The sequence below is a fragment of the Xiphophorus hellerii genome, chromosome 15, assembly GCF_003331165.1.
Source record: "Xiphophorus hellerii strain 12219 chromosome 15, Xiphophorus_hellerii-4.1, whole genome shotgun sequence".
NCBI lineage: Eukaryota > Metazoa > Chordata > Actinopteri > Cyprinodontiformes > Poeciliidae > Xiphophorus > Xiphophorus hellerii.
The window spans coordinates 10,995,269-11,012,244 of record NC_045686.1 but is presented as its reverse complement, the minus strand read 5'-3'; the positions used below and the strand labels follow the sequence as shown (position 1 = coordinate 11,012,244).

The window sequence follows — 16,976 nt, the reverse complement described above, 5'->3', positions numbered from 1 at the left end:
CCTTGCTGTTTTGTTCCTGATTTGTGTACTATTTTCTGATTTCATCAGACCAGAAAACATTCTTCCATCTAGTTTTAGGAGATTTTATCCAGGCCTGGATGTTTTCTTTAAAAGAAAAAGATTTTATCATGGAATCCTATTCATATATCCAGACATGTAGAGCACAGGTGTCAAACTCAAGGCCCGTGGACCAAATCCCACCAAATGTGGCCCTCTAGATTCTAGCACTAAGTGTGCTTAAATAATATGATATCAATCAAATCAATGCAGTTTTTATCTGTTTACTGCCGAATTATATCAATCAGTCCCTCCAGTTTCTTGAGAATTATTGTGGAAATTCACGTAAAATCTACAAATCCCCACACTTTTTTTGCACTAATAATTGGGAGCTTATTGCAGATTTTTCTCCAAAAATTGTCATTTACTTGTTCTAAACAGCTGCCTCGGCTTTAATTGATGGAATAATGTCAATTAATAATAATTTAATTGATTATAGTCCATGAGCTATACGGGGAGTAATAAAAAGTCGCATTTACCGTCATAAATAAATATAATATTTCAAATATTTCCAAATTAGTACCACAAACACGTTGATTTTTATTGCAAAAAATCATAAAACGAATCACAAAATCCTGGAGGGACTGAAAAGATGTCCAATAATAATATTTAATTTTAAGGATTCACTGATATTTTAACAGTTTGTTAACAGGTTTTATCAATACATTCTGGCACAACCGGCCCTTTAAGAGCATTCAGGATCTGGATTTGGCCCAGAACCAAAATGAGTGTGACACCGCTGCTGTAAAGAATAAAGGAGACATAAATTCATTCTTCTCTGTTTCTCGTCTTTTAAGTAATTTTGGAGAATATTCTGGATGACTGAGAAGACTTTCTCAGAGTGGTGAATTATTTCTGCGTTGATTCAGTTGTATGTTCAGGATAATCAGCCAGTTGAAAGACCAAATGAAGCCCTACGTTCACGTTTCTGGTAGAGGCTACAAGATTTCTTCCTTTGGAAGAGAAAGAGGCCCAAAGCATCATGGATCCTCCACTGTACTCAACAGTAAACATGTGCATTTGCCAGATATTTGGAATTTGTTTTATGCTATGTCAGACTTATTTTCATTTCAGGCCACATCAAGATCAAAAATGTCTTTAAATTAAAATTAGAATATAAAAACAGTGATCTGTAACAACTTGACTTTAGTGAGCAGCAACATGGACTTGTGTTTATAAATGTACAAAATATAGATAGCAGTAGTGTTTGTTTATTCTGTAGTTTCATCAACTAGATTGTTAAAACAGGGAGATTGAATTTGAAAAATAGACATTGTTACGGTTTGCTTATAATTTATATACTTAACTGTTTAAATTTCCCAATCTAAAGTTGTATTTTATACTGTTCTGTAAGGTTTTTGTACAAGATTCACATTGGTTTTAATGTTAAACTCTTCATATGCATTCAAAATGACTGTTGCTAAGTTTTAGCGAAATGCTCCATTCCTCAACCGAAAATACAGTAAATAATTAATCTGATTAATTATGTATAAAGATTATATTTACCAGAATATTTTAAGTTTCACACCCGTGAATATTAAATGTAAATTTCATACACTGTTTGGGTTTGGTGATGTTTTCTTCTGTTCTGTTTCTGGCTTTTGGGAACTTATCTCATGTTTAAGGGTTAATTGTGCATTTTGTGAATTTTAAACAGCAGTAGTTGAACAGTAATGTACATGTGAGATTATTTAAGGATAACAGCTCTACTAGTATCCATCATGTAAAAAAGACTTTATATGTTTGAATGACGATTTTGTATTGACCCTTTGCAACTACGTCACTAAATCATTCGAGGCGCCATGATGGACGGCGGAAGTGAGTGTTACACAGAGCTACTGAAATTGTTTTCCAAAGTTGTTTTTGCCAGTTTATTCATGGCTTCTACTTGTTCAAGTTCAGCTAATTTATCTATGAATGTAACACATCTTGTTGGGGATCATAGACGGAGGTATTTACAAAAGTTGGACATAGCTTGCTTAGAAACGACCAGTACCTCCTGCCTCCTGACGTGTTGATCAAATTACCGACTTTGCCTGAATTCACACCACATAATTTATGGGATTATGTCATAAACGGCGATTCCCCTTTACACAGAGGAAGCCTTAAAAAGGTAGAAAAGACGAGATGCTAACCACTTCTTTCCATACATGCTAGGCTACATGATGGCGCGGCATTGCCTCCATGGTTACCAATGGTTACACGTACATAATGCAATACTGGATATCATCTTTCTAATCATACTTACATGTGAAGTTTATGAAAGTTAATCTTCATACCTTGTAAAAATTGTTCACTGGAAATCCGCGGTTACACCAAGGGCTGACAGTCATTAAGATTAACGGCTGATGTCCATCGCCGCTGCATTTTTTCTCATTAAAAGTTACAAAATAAAATGACAAGTTTGGTTGTCACCCTTGTCTGTTTGTGCAGCAGACTGCGCAGCAACCCGTGACCATTTTTACTGCGAAATCGACTTAATAACAGTGATATCAGGCTATCAGATGTGCGTTTTTTTGATCGGCTTTGCAGGAGCTCATTGGTGGTTTTGACGTCCATCATGGCGGAGCGGGAGGAGTTCTGAAGGCAGTGACGTCACGCGCAGAAAGGGTCGATACTGCTCCAACTGTAAATCTGTCACTGTTGAATTTACAGTTGTAAACTCTGTGCCTTTTGTTTTGTTTATATATTTGTGACTGAATCTGTGCTGCTCTGAACTTTCACATTTAGAATCCAAATAAATGCAGAAAGAAACAAAGTCAGACAGACGTTCATAAAGACTCAACAGCGTGATTGTCATGTTCATTGTTCCAGCAATTCTTTTTCCAGGTAGGAAAATATTACGGTTGGGGTCAAAATTATTCGTACCCTGGCAGATTTAGATTTCAGGTCAGTTTTATTCAACCAATAACTAAATAAGTCGGGCATCTTTAAAAATATAAGATAAAATAGTTTTGTTTTTGAAAAACAATGTTCTATTAACTACATTTTTAATTGAAATAGCATGTCAAAAATATTTATAATTTTCTCTAAAGGCTGGGCAACATGGCCCCAAAAGATTATCAAGATCAAATTAATGAATGCTTTTTTGTTATTGTACCAAACCACAACAAAATTTATTTCAGTACACCCCATCCAGAGAAGACAATAAACAGAGAAAAACAGGGGAGACAGGGTGCATTTTATTTCAGTTCATATAAAAAAATACTGATTAGTTTTTGTTTAAAATACCCATTACTGCTTAAAAATAAAACAAATGGAGGTGATCAGAGAAAATGAGAACAACTCATGAAGAAATTGCAGATAAAAGAGGAAAGGTCACATCACTAGTTTAGCAGTACAGTACTTTGGATATATAATACAAAAATCTAATCAGTAATTATCAATGTCAACTGATAGAAATGCCAATATCGTGATACGTTTTTCAGCCATATTGCCTAGCCCTAACCACTTGCGTACGAGACGTTTCCCCCAAATATGTTTGTACTTAAAAAAAACCCAATGATTTTTATATATATACATATATAAGTTTTGCATTTTAAATAAATAAAAAAGAACCTTTGTAAATATATTTTACCCAGTACTCCTCAAGTAAAAGTGTTTGCTTCACTTGGTTCAAATTCTGTAATTGCTATTCAATTAATCACAATATTGAAAGTAGTTTTTTAGCAGCAGATGCATGTTTTGCTACAAATAAAGTGTATGTTAAAGAAATGTTATGCTGTTGCATTTTGGGCAAGAAAATGTTTATTTTCTTATTTTTTAAAAAAAGGAATTGAATGTTTCAAAATTAAGTTACGTACGTTACGCCTTAGTAGAAATGATGTGTGATTTTCACATCACGTTATGATGTGAAAATCTTAAATATGAAGAAAGAAAATAAGGACATTTTACACATACAACTGAGTTAATGATTTTAATATTGACTTTACTTCCCACTTTATTAAAAAGCAAAACCAGCAACACTCCGCAGATCTGGAAAACCAGCCACACCTCCTTTACTCTCTAACCTGTCAACCACTGTCGCTTTAATTTATACACCTCAGGCACATCATGTACAGTATGTAAGCATACAGTGCACTATAATAATTCATAGAATGAGGTCAAATCAGATCTTCTCAAGTAAAAAAAGGTTATATAGCATTTTAATTTATTTATCTATACTTTTAAATAAGAACTCATCTTAAATTTCAATTTCATTCACAGTCGGATTACCAAAACTGTCCAGGAAAAGAAAAACTCTGAATATGTATATAGGCTCTTTTTTTTGTTAGAGGAATTTAGCAGCAGTGGGAAAACTACACAAGTAGGAAAGACAAACAGGAAGTAGGAATAATAGCTTTAGCAAACATTTTCCACAGTGCAGCTTGAAACCAAAAACACTTAGCTCCGTTTCAGACAGTATATTGGAAACCACGGCGTGCTCAGAACATTTACAGATGGAGAAAACTGTACAGCAGACCCAGGTGAATGGGGAGGGGGGAAATGACACTTGAAAAATCTTGCTTTGACGTAGTGAGTCAGTTCCAGCAGGTTGGTCCGGTACTACCTCCGTTTGGCTGCGGGCCTGCTGCCCTTGCTGCCGCTGCTGCTGCTGCCGGCCTTGCTGGAACCCTTGGAGCCGGAGAAGAGCTTGGTCATGAGCTCAGAGACGTCTGGAAGCTCAGGGTTGGGGTTCAGCATGTTCATGGACTGCTCCATTTCCTGCAAACATGGAAGGGATTTAAGAAACTACAGACTAACATCCTTCGGTCGTCTGTAGCTACCCACTGAGGTAACGCTTTGTTAGAAGGGGTGTGAACAAGACTGTCATAAACAGAACACCTGTTATGAACATGAAGGAGTCTTTATGAATGCTTATGACTGCTTGCCTGTCTTTACCCTAGACACCAAACCTGCCCATCACCTCTGTTCCCGTCACCAACTCAAATCCTACTTGCAGGGAATAACCACCAACAATACCCAACATTTCCCTGAGTGTATTATAAGCCTGGCGGGCCACCAGGATTTACTTGCTTCCCCACCAGGCTAAGCATTGTTTGTTTAATTCAAATAGGATTTTTAATACCCCATTGACAGTAAAGACAGATTAAGCAAGGGGGTGTGCATTAATTGTGCGGCCCCTGCATATTCCTGTTGACCTCACACTATTATTTCCACATTATGATGCCTGCTGGTGCATCTTTGAGTTTTTGTGACTTTTAATATTTAACAAAAAATCACGGTATGCTGCTGCCTCTACCACCAGGCTTAGCAGGTTTACTGGGGGAAACTCTGAATACCGATCATGATTCTTTCACATTTTGAGCTTCAGGTTCATCAGTCTATCTGAAAATCTTTTCACAACGAGAAAGTTTTTAATAAACTCCTCATTTCATCTACACTGAAGCAGAACCTGCTCCTCATCTTCTAGCCTTGCTACCTTTCCATTTGGTCTCCTGACAGATCTTATACCACCCTTCTTCTCTGCTTCATGCCCAACTCTCTAACTTCACCCATCCTGGTTTTAACATTCAAAGTCCCTACTGCCAGCTCTGCACTGTTGCTTTCCCTTTTCTCTCTTTGCTGTGATCACACCTTCCTCCTCTCCTCCAAAGCAAAGTAAATGAATGTTAAACAAGAAATTGACTGTTGACCTGGATCAGATAAAAAACTCAAAAACCCTGCAATCTTTTGTGGCCAGTTGCTGCCCAGCAAATTGATATTATTCCTTACAGTTCTCTAAGAGAAAGTTATTCCATTACAACTAGGTATAATGAGGTCAATATTTAAACACCAGAATGCCTTTTACACCAGTTAAAAATGCTGCTTATTATAAACATAATAATACATAATAACATAATATCGGAGACGTGAAGGTGTCCCTTACCTTCCTCATCTCTGGGTCGTTGGTGTTGACGACTTTGGGCAGCAGAACAATTATGAGCAGAGGTAAAACCATCATCATCACCTGCACAAGCAACAAACATTTAAATGAGGAATTCACCTGGAGCTCAATTCAGTGTTGACAAAAGTCTAAACAGGTTAATATGTAAACTGAAGATGGCAAAATCTAAATCACAAGTAGTGACAATTCATTTTACAGGAAATATAAATGAGTTTAATATTCCTTTTACATGACCTGAGATCTAGTATTGCTTTCCGGATATTGTGATTTCTAAGTGAGCCACTAATTAGTTTTATTACCATCGGGTTCATGAGGAAATCTGTCCAGCCCCAAGTTTCTCTCTTCATGAAATAACTGTGAGGACCGCTGGCTCTGATCTGAAGTGGGTAAGGCTGACGAATCACCTCTGAAGTCTTAATGTAGTTCACAAGACGCGCCCTGTGGAGGAGACATGGCCTCAATATGGGTTACAGCTGTAAATAATGTATTTTTGGCTTAAATTATGGTAAAGCCTTACCTCATTTTCCCCTTGGAAGTGATATCAACACGAACTGGTTCAAATCTATAAGTAGGGGTCACAACCTCCACAACATAAGATCCTGAAGGGATGTCATTCACTGCAAAACTCCCATCAGTTCTGTAAAAACAAAAGGGCAACATTTTTGCAAGTAATACAGTAATTTTTTAAGCTTTCTATATTATTGAAAACAGATTTAAATCATTTAAATCACACATTCTGCAACCACAGCACAGCTTATCCTTAATATTAAAGCAATAAAAATATATAGCATCAAAATTGTGTTGTTTTTGTTTGAGATATGCCAAATAGTTGAGTGAAATAACACTCAAAGGGTGTGAACACGCACTTTTCTGAAAGACACCAACCTCCTGTACAAGAGTGACAGCTGTAGTATCTGGGGTAACATGCATATATGGCAGTAAATATTTAAATTAATTTAAATATTTAATTTAATAGTTGTGTTCAATTCCAACTGACTATTAAGTGCATTTTGAGTTGTGACATATGGGAAAATCGCTGTTCCTTCCAATGGGATGAGGAGAAACTGCAGCAATCTAAACAGAACTACACCTGGAAACGAGTGTTTGGTTTATATCCATAAAAGATAAGAAATTGAAATGACTGTATTGTTATGTACTGTGAACATGTTATTCTCATTAACTCCAATATTTGAAAACAACTTTTCAGAGAATTTTTTTTTGTATAATAAGAAGCCATTACCCGTCATGTTTTGTAGAAAACATTGGTTTGAACTGTTACTATGTTAACAGACTCGACTCTCAAGAGGCCCACACTTAGCATTTAGCATGCGGGCCTTAGGTGCACTTTATGTCGAAATTAACCAAATTCTCGTACATGGTTAATATAGTTACATCCAGGTGTATTAATCTGTAAGTAATCTTCCAGTTTTAAGCCATTATTTGTGTTCCGCATCAACCGTGCGATCACCTGATCTTGAGACGCTAACCAGCAATGCTAACACTAAATACTTAGCAAACAAGCTAACCGCTGGAGCGTCTTTGGTCATTTCTTACCTTAAAAACCCCACATATTCCTCGCCCTCTACCAAGATTCTGGCCGTAGAGACCCAGTCTTGCGTTTTCACGCCAGGAACGATCGCTCTTCCCTCGATTTTGAACTTATCTCCGTTCGGCTGCGTCGATACGCCCGCACCAGGCCCCGTTTCCATGTCGGTGAAACAGCTAACCAGGACGAGGCCGGCTTGAATGAAAAGCCATAACAGCGGCATCCTTCCCCTCTGCGACATGCTGTCCGTTGTTGTTAAACTAAAGCGACCTCGAATAAACTTCGCAGTGTCATGTATATGATGGCAGGTTATGGGAGAAGCGCTTATTTCAACATCAGCTGTCTCTGCGGGGAAGTGACGTCACATCTGGAAAAGCGATATACAAATTTTGGTACCAAATGTTTTTTTTAAATCACCGTTTTATTTATGACCCTTACTATAAAAACTGAATTCAATTAAAAAATTATTTTATAATCATAGAGATAAATTAAGTAGTATTTCAACTCACATTAAATAATTTCCTTCCTTCAAAGAGTGGTAAATGCTGTTGGCAAGAACGATCTCCTGTAGCGGTCAGCATTACAGCGAATAGGTGAAGCCCCTGACTGAAGAAAAAAAAAAAGTACACATTTCATGAAAACATTTTTTATTAATGCATCATTGATGATTGTTATGTTAGACATGTAATCTGTGTTTAGTTGTCAAAGATTTGTGGGGACAACCTAATATGCTTTCATGGACCTTACCACAGAGGCCGCTTTTCATTGGCTGATGCCCATTCTAGCTGGTCACGGCGTCTCACAAACACGCGCTTCCCGTTAGCTAAGTACAACATAATGGCAGAACTGATACAACTTCTACACCTTGAAGCCTGTCTGCTACACAGTCTTACATTAGCTGAACAGATCAATATGCAATGTGTCTGTATCTGACATACACTAAAGATTTTATTTTAGCAGAAAAGGCTTTGGACTAAACTGTTACTCGTGTTAGCCACGTTAGCACCAAGTACAGCTAGTCAGTCAACCATCGCTGTGTTCAGGGAAGCGCTGATTAATAATCGAGAAATAAATATCAAGCCTGGAAACTTGATATCGTAACGGACTGAATGTTTGCATACTTACTTCCACCTACTAAAGTGTAAACATTTGGCAATAATGTTTCTAGCTTAAGTTTAGAGATTTAAAGTTGCATTTACTCTGTTTATAACTTGTCTTTGAGAATATTTTTGCTGTTTTGTCCAAAACTGTCACCACAAACTGGACATTTTCTTTTTTCTCAAGGAGAACCAAGCAGTTTTTTCTAGCATTCCAATCATACTTGACTAGAGAGGAGATATCCAATAATCTGAAAACTGCTGTTGAATGTCACAGAAGACTGGTTCAACAGAAATGAGTAGACAAACCATAGCTAGAAGAAAAGCAATACTGTATTTTTTTTTAGGAAATTTATTTAAAAGAAAATTAAAAGAATCACTTGTTTGGACATTTGTTGGTCAAACAAAACAAGAAGAGGCAAGACAACTAATAACTTAAAGACTCTTGGAGATTCAAGTTCCTGATTCCAAAGAAACCAGGCACACAGAAGAAATAAACAGGGCATTTCAAAGACAAGTGGTTTACTGAGAGACAAAGACATTGGCACTTCATAGAGCATCAAAACGGTAGGTCTTATGAGGTCCACTAAACATGCCCCTTCACAAGACGGTCCACTTCAATGTGAAGCAGTCATTTTCTGTGCAGGCTTGCTGCCCTCCTCCAGAGGAGTCCCCAGCTCTAGGGAGGAGATTTGTCTGAATGATCAAGTTCAGTCCCAGTTAAGAGGTTGGAGTGTCCGCAGAGTGAACCAGTCCATTTCTCTAGCAAACATTATCAGTTCAAAATACAGCCATGATCAGCAGTAGTGGTCACATGTGCTACATTTATTAACTGTCAGGGCAGTTGAGAGAGATGAGATTCAATGGTCTGGAATACAAATGAGAGAGAGCATGATAATTAATTAAACTATAAAATTTTTTTAAGTCATTAAACAATATTAAAACTGAATAAAAACATTCAGAGACTGCAGTTGAAGGAACTTACGTTCGCCAGCTCTCCCACTGATCCTGAAACCAAACATAATCGAGATCCTTCCTTCCACAAGTCCTTCAGTCGCTGCTTCATGACATCGACATTCCTGAAACAAACACAAAAGTGTAATCTAGTGGTTCTTACAGGCTGACAACTGACAGCTGCCAACACCAACCAATACTTTAACTAGGACCTGGAAAACTACCGGAACTTACAAACTTAAAGGCATGGTTTTCCCTGGTGTATTATAAGTCTGGAGGGCCACCAGGCTTTACTTGTGCCCCCACCAGGCTAAGCATTGCTTTTTTAAAAGTCTTTTTAAAATGCTTGCATTTTTTAAGGCAGGTATTAATCTTCCAATCTTTTAATAATACATAATTATCAAGTGATATTTACAAATTTCCCGTTAACTTTAAAAAAAATTTCACTCAAAAACACAACAAACTGCTGGGTGAATGACTGCCCTAGCGCTCAACCACCAGCAGGTTTTCTGAGAGAAACCTTGGATGATGACCCATTATGCCTCCTTTAATAGGTTAGGATAGGCCTACAAGTATACAAAACATGTTTAATAAATTTTGTACGCAGAATAATTCTTAGATAATCAGATTTCCATATACTATTGAGCTCCTTTCAGAATTAGCTGTTTTTGGGCCTCTTATCACTTTAAATCCAAATAAGTTGCTCCAAAAATCAGTATTTACACTCGCACGTGAAAATGGCTGCAAACAGATGCACAGTTATACAACCATACATCTTTGAAAAGCATTAGTAGAGCCTCCTGCACAACCAACAAAAATTTAGTAAGTGATTTTGGGATGGTAAGTCAATAACAAAACGCTTGTCTTTTCCAGCAGCCATTGTACAGCAGTTTAACCTCCTGACCAAACATCCTGAAGCTCAGCTCTGGTTGCTAGGTGACGGGATGGGCTATCCTGCGGTTGCTAGGTGAGGGGCAGTGCTTGTTGTTAAGACAGGTATTAATCTTTTTGTGGCATTACATTCTAGATGTTTTTGAAACAACTCATTTCCTAGACACCAAAATACAAACTTATTGCCAAAAAACATCTGGTTACTTTTTTTAAAGTGTACACAGCAAAGTCTTGACCCTGTCTTTTAGTATGAACTAAGGAAAGCACTAATTTCAGCTGAACACATTTCATTTTATTCTACATTCAGCTGCTGTCGTCAACAGAGCTAAATGTAGATTTAGTTGTGATAAATCTGAGATATTAAGCTGAATATTAATCGGTAACAACATTAAAGCCGTCCACCTTAAAGGCCACTAGAAATCCTCGCTCATTCTGAAATATGAGCGTCACAAGACGATCAGAGGTTCAACTTTGGAGCTTCGTTAAGATGGTAATCAGCATGGCACACCCACCTGTCCTCTGAACAACTGTCCTGCAGTCTCTTCTCGGCTTTGGAAAGTTCAGGCCACCATTTCCTGATGACGGACTGAACCCAGCGTAAAGCCACCGTTATGTGCCTGTCAAAAAAAAAAAAAAAGATAAATGCAGTAGTTAGGCCTGACCGGTTTTCACCCCATCCCAGTCATTCTTAGACATAAACAACAGGTTTGTCTAATGTAAGAAGAAGAGCGCCCCCTCTGGTTCTGTAATGGCAAGCAGAATTAGCTCAAGGCAGATCTAAAAACTCATTTTTCAGGGAAATAATTGTGGCGTTTTCACTGCAGGGACTTTAGTAAGTTTTTTCCTGGACCAAATCAGAAAAGAGCAGGTAGTATTGTGGTGGACGGTAAGTATGACTCCTTTACTTTAGTCATATCATCCTCTGCCTGTCATAATTTTTGGTAACTTTAAAAAAACATCAGTTTTATATTTTTACTTGCGCACAACATCGTATCCTATGCACAATGATTCGGTGTATTAAAAACACTGAATAAGTGTTTTAATACAGCAGTTTATGTTGTCACACATTCATTAAGTGGAACTGGAAAACTATAATGAGAGGAATTTCTGCTTCAGCGTTTCCTCAGATATGGAAGGAAAAACAATCTCTGAAGTCCATAAGAAATTTTCACCCTTATATTAAAATATTTTCTCACAGTTTACACTCTCTGTCCAAGATTGTCATCTTCCTCCTTTTCACAAAAACTAGTATTTCTACTGCTACATGGTTGGGAGGGAGAAGCAAGGGAAGAAATCACAACAACTAAAACTTCTTGGATGGATGTAGTGATACAATACTGACGATATCAGAGGAACTTACTCTTCATATTTGCTGGAAAGAATGACTTTGACTTGGGGCAGCAGGTCAACACAGCAGCCAAGTGACAAACATGGCGCTTCAGTTTGAAGGCTGATAAAATCAGAAAAAAAGAAGCATAAATAATGAATGCATGATGATTCACAGTTGACTGAAGGGGAATTAATGATCGTAAACCTGAATTTTCTGTAGGAGGCAGAAAAGTAAAATACTTTATTTCAGTAAAGCAGTAGACTCTCTTTAGCATCTATTTACGTCACACATTCAGTTCAGCCATAAAATAATAAAACACAACTGATATTTAAATGAAATGAAGAAAAAGTTGAGATTACTAAAAACTACATTGATTTTTATCACTTATTGTGGTATTTATTGATATGCAAGTGTTTTTATTTGTATTAATATAGTTATAATATATATTGACAAGGTACAGTTGAAACCAGAAGTTTAGAAGAAATTTCCCTGATATATAATCTATTCAAAAATAGTCACACAAAAGAAATCTCAATAAGTTTTCCAACATTTACCAAATAGAAACAATTTTAGTACTTCTGACTGACAAAACCAGAAAAGAATTTGGTCTAATTTAGCTTCAGAGAGTGATAAGATAATTGTGTATGCATCTTTATTTGCTGGATGTAAACTTATGGCTTCAGCTGTATAATCCTATCACTGACACGTTACGTTTTAAAACCACCAATAGTGAAAAAAAAACTTTCAAATTTAACATCTGGGCTATAAAAATGAAATGCAACTCACTTGTTAGTTAAGACAGGTAAGCAGTCAAGCAGCACTCCCGTGTCTTGTATTCTGAGGAGCAAAAACAACAAAAAATGAGTCACATGGTTCGAGAAAAAGCCCAAAGCACCAAATAATACGATATAATTTTACCTTATAAGGTAGGATACCAGCTCGCTGGCATTTCTTCGCCATAGTGTCAGAGCTACTTTAAGTCGGAGATCTCTTCCAAAGAGAATGTGGGTCATAGCTTCATGGTCCTTTGATAACTTGTGAAAAATAAAAAATTCTTGCGTGTAAGAGAAAAACCAAGACTGTGAACGTTCTTTTAAAAGTCTGTTTCTCACCTCGGTAAAGTCTGCGTACTTGGAGCTGGCCCCTGCCATCTTGGAAGCCTGAGCAGGGTTCATCGGCGGCCTGGAGTGAACGCCCCGCACGTCATCGGAGCATGTCACCTCATTTTCCTTGTTGGCCATGCTGGGGCCACGGAGACGGCCTACATTTGATGACCTTCGGAGCAGCTTTGCGCCCACCTCCACCGATGAACAATTCCTCCTCTTGCAAGGCAACGGGCGCTGTGTTTTGCCTGGACTCTGCACTCTGTGATGCACCTGGAATCTGAGGGGAGAAACGCCAAGATGGGCCAAAGCAGCAGTGGTTCAGTCAGGTAGTGAGATTCAAAGCCACAAATATTCTGTGTTGATGGAATGGGAAGATGACTTACAGGCGCATCTCAATCAATTAGAATATCACTGAAAACTAACTATATTAATTCTAGATTATAACCGACTACTGAAAACACAAAATTCAGCTATATTAGCCCACCCAAAACCAGGAATCTTCAATCTGCTGCTCTTCAGACCTTCTTAATAATAACTTTGACTAAAAATGGCCAAAATATTATTAAAACTTAATATTTGAATCTTTTTAAATAAAGATTTAAATATTAAGTTTTAGCTGTTTGTGGAATTTTTTCCATGTTTGTTCGCATATTTTTATGGGGATCTATTTTTCTTGTGAGCTCAAAATTTTGACGGATTTTTCACCATTTCCAAAGAAGAAAGTTTTACCCATCAGTTTTAGGAAAAACTTTAATGTTTGTCCTTATGTTGGCATCTAGAAATAGAAATAAAATGGGGACTGTTTAAACATGACACATATCTACTACAGGAAATTGGTTCTCAAAATTGAAAAGTCCATAAAATTTGTGGTTCTAAATGGGTTTAATTTAACTAAAGGTTGCAGAAAAAAAAAAAACTTGCTAAGCCCGGTGCACAGGGCGCTAGGGCAGCTGTCCGCCATGTTTTTGAGTTAAAAAATATTTAAAGTTGACAGAAAATTTGAAAATATTACTTGATAGTTGTGCATTTTTGGACGACTGGAAGATTCATACCTAAACACCAACTATAAAGTCTTAAAAAAAAACGAAAAAAAAAAAAAACCTAAGATAAATTAACAATGCTAAGCCTGGTGGGGGCATAAGGAAAGCCTGGTGGCCCGCCAGGCTTTTAATACAGCAGGGAAACCCTACTATTCAGTACTATGTCAGTAATATATGTGTTGATACGTGTTGAGATTGTCTCAAAAAATGTTTTGAAAGCTTTAAGATACTCTTGTAAACTCATTAAAAGATTACAATAAAGTTATTTCTTTTCCAAAACTTCAGATGAGTCGAGTTGTAACTTTTTCACAAAACTGTGTTGTTTAGATCAAAGTACATGTAATTATTTTCCAGTAACTGAGTGGATTTTTATCTAGAGTTTATGTTTACAATGAACTCAAGTCAGTCACAATCCATCTTATAAATATACCCATCTGAATGGACTTTGCTTCAAAAATATTCTCAAATTTCTAGCTGTCCCTGATGCTTCTACATTTATTTTTTTCTACCAATTTCCTTCCACATAATTTGAATGAATATGCTTGGCTACGGCAAATCAAAAATGTACACCAATTCTTTTAAAAACTGAATGTTGTGTTTTGATAAGGTGAAATTAATAATAGAAATTATCTTGAACTATCCAATTCTACATTTAAAGATTATGAAACATATGAATGCTACATTTTCTTATTTCAATCACTTAAAAAATTTGATGATATTCTAATTTCTTGAGGTCTACCTGTAATATTCCAGGGCGAAGAGGGACTAATCTGTGGGACGGTGAGAGAATGATTATATTTGGATAAACCGCACGGATGTGAAATTAGAGACTCACCTGTCCTTATCTAATTCTTCCTTATTAATAAAATCCACCTAAAACAAAAGGATAGGGGATGAGGGCACTACCACTGCTAGAAACCACTGATCTACACGTCACGTTCACCAGGATTTAACACACAAATTTACTGTATTTCATGCATTAAACCAGAGTTCTTGGTATTCATACCTGCTTCATGTTCTTTTCAGTAGAAACATACAGGCAGGACCGCAGAAAGCCATTGGATTTATTGCAGTTGACCTTAAAGACTTCCCGTTGCTTACAATGGTTGCCAGCTGCCATAATAAGGGACACTGTTGAACAAACAATCATTGATAGTATAACTCATATATCCGGAGCTGGCAACTAACATTAAGGCTATCTTTTAACACAAGATCACCTAAGAATGTGATAAAAGGTAAATCTAAGTGTAAACGTTTTAATTAAATAGGCGTTTCCCGATTTAGACTCGTTAAGCTGCAACAAAAGTCGAAAGTTCAGAATACACTTCTAGCTTTCATAAACATGAAAACAGGCCATGTAAGGAAGTGAACATTAACCGATAAGACGGCAATTTAATACTACCCAACTGACGTTATAAGTGGCTTTAACTTTTAGCATTTAGCTCAACTGCGAAGAAAACACGGAGACGTTAAAAGTGACGAGCTGGGCCGCTGCTACGAGCTAGCTAGCTAACAGGTTAGCCTCGCCACCTTCAGGGAACATATGGCTTCACATAAAAACAAATGGTTATTCCGACAAGCTGCCGTTTTCACCATTTACATCGGGGGATTGAATACCAACCAACTCATTTTGTAGGGTGTAGTAAAGGCTCCTCAGATGTGCAAATCCAAAAAAAAAAACGTGAAAAACTGGTTAAAGTAAGACCGAAAACTCCACCTCGATGTTAACGCCTCACAGTTTAACCATTCAAATGAATACACCACCGGTGTGCGGGATTGTGGGATTGATTTTGGCAAAGAAAGGAATGGAGTTTGGGTAGTTTTAGCGACAACTGGTGGACGTTGACAAACAAGCATTTGTAACGCCACGCTATGGCGCCATCATGTGGTCGTTAGTCTGCACTGCAGCTTAGTAAAGGTAGAGCGCCATTTTCAATGCGCTTCTGGACGATTTCTAAGTAAAACGACTCATGATAATGTCAAAGTTGTAACTTTCAGTTTAATCGACAGCTGTTGTTAAAACAATAGTACAAGTCTAAAATAAATAAGTAAACCTGGTCTTGTGTGGGGTTCTTCTTACAGTTTTCTGTTTTGCTTTTAATGACAGAGAATAAGTCCTTCTCCAACTTTCTCATGTTCTCAGTCAGCCACCAAACACTGTCTTCCAACACATTTTGTGTGTTTATATTTATTTATTTTTATTATTAATGCTGATATAAAAGGATGGAAGCTAGACAGATGGTCATGAAAAATTAGACTTTATGAAACAATGAGTGTATATAATAATCTTTCAGCAATTAATGTTACCTTAGATTACTTATGCATTTCAATATGTATTTGCTATATATTAAACTAATGGGTATCTTCAATACATAACTCTATAAGCTAAAGATACTTACCTTCAATGTCATACAAAGAAGCTTTCCTTTGCATGACATATTTTTGTTGCTCCTCCTTTTAAGTATTAGCATGGAAATATCTGAAATTCTCCCCAGAAAAGATTATATTCTTATTTTATTGACGATCTGGATGCCAGACATTTTGATTCTCTTAATTCAAAGACGATAGGAACAATAACAAACCAGTGACCTAATTTTCTTTGGAAGGTTTAGCGGTTCATTCATTGTGGTAACACATGTAAAGTCCAGCCAACACATACTGGAAGAATTGAAAATAAAGCAACGCACACCGACAGGGCTTTGTTTTGGAGAAACTTGCACATTTAAAATGTGGACATTTCTGTCTCCAGACAACCACAAAAATGAACATTTCTGGTAATCTGTAGCAGATCGTGATCAGCATCCAGCTGCACACACCGACACAAAAACACCAAATTATGAGTTTCTCTTGTGAGACAAACTGATCAATATTCCAAAACAAATGTCTATATTTGATTAAAGTTTTTCTTTTATTTTTCTTAGCTTAATCTGTGGTGCAATAAGAGTCCAAGTCGTTTGATTTCAATTTTATCTGAGTCCAATAATGGAAGATATTTAGACCAACTCTACTTCTCTAAGCATTTTTAGTGACATTTTTGACTGGAAGTTATTTAGAATAAGAGGTGCTTG

The 16,976-nt window shown here is 36.9% G+C and overlaps 2 protein-coding genes across 2 annotated transcripts; both read right to left on the bottom strand.

Annotated features, from left to right (window-relative positions):
* Positions 1–3,792: 3,792 nt before the first annotated feature.
* On the bottom strand, positions 3,793–7,864 carry emc7b (ER membrane protein complex subunit 7b). The gene is made up of 5 exons (XM_032585640.1): positions 7,499–7,864; positions 6,462–6,581; positions 6,244–6,382; positions 5,927–6,007; positions 3,793–4,761 (listed from the first exon to the last, which is right to left on the bottom strand). The coding sequence occupies exons 1-5, from the start codon at positions 7,729–7,731 to the stop codon at positions 4,603–4,605; spliced, it is 732 nt and encodes a 243-aa protein (XP_032441531.1). The 5' UTR covers positions 7,732–7,864; the 3' UTR covers positions 3,793–4,602.
* A 1,300-nt stretch (positions 7,865–9,164) lies between these two features.
* Positions 9,165–15,693, bottom strand: katnbl1 (katanin p80 subunit B-like 1). Its single transcript, XM_032586026.1, has 10 exons — positions 15,530–15,693; positions 14,915–15,039; positions 14,744–14,781; positions 12,875–13,145; positions 12,681–12,796; positions 12,549–12,599; positions 11,793–11,882; positions 10,945–11,049; positions 9,573–9,666; positions 9,165–9,455 (listed from the first exon to the last, which is right to left on the bottom strand). The coding sequence occupies exons 2-10, from the start codon at positions 15,026–15,028 to the stop codon at positions 9,423–9,425; spliced, it is 912 nt and encodes a 303-aa protein (XP_032441917.1). The 5' UTR covers positions 15,029–15,039; positions 15,530–15,693; the 3' UTR covers positions 9,165–9,422.
* Positions 15,694–16,976: the final 1,283 nt, after the last annotated feature.

What these genes read in the sequence shown, in the direction of transcription:
- emc7b (XM_032585640.1), bottom strand. Translation starts at nt 7,731, where the DNA reads ATGTCGCAGAGGGGAAGGATGCCGCTGTTATGGCTTTTCATTCAAGCC. An exon ending in ATTTCCTCATGAACCCGATG is followed by an intron (nt 6,008 to 6,243) that starts GTAATAAAACTA and finishes TTGCTTGTGCAG; the next exon opens with GTGATGATGATGGTTTTACC. An exon ending in ACGACCCAGAGATGAGGAAG is followed by an intron (nt 4,762 to 5,926) that starts GTAAGGGACACC and finishes CCATGTTTGCAG; the next exon opens with GAAATGGAGCAGTCCATGAA.
- katnbl1 (XM_032586026.1), bottom strand. Translation starts at nt 15,028, where the DNA reads ATGGCAGCTGGCAACCATTGTAAGCAACGGGAAGTCTTTAAGGTCAAC. An exon ending in AGTACGCAGACTTTACCGAG is followed by an intron (nt 12,797 to 12,874) that starts GTGAGAAACAGA and finishes ATTTTTCACAAG; the next exon opens with TTATCAAAGGACCATGAAGC. An exon ending in CTTTCCAGCAAATATGAAGA is followed by an intron (nt 11,050 to 11,792) that starts GTAAGTTCCTCT and finishes TTTTTTTGACAG; the next exon opens with GCACATAACGGTGGCTTTAC.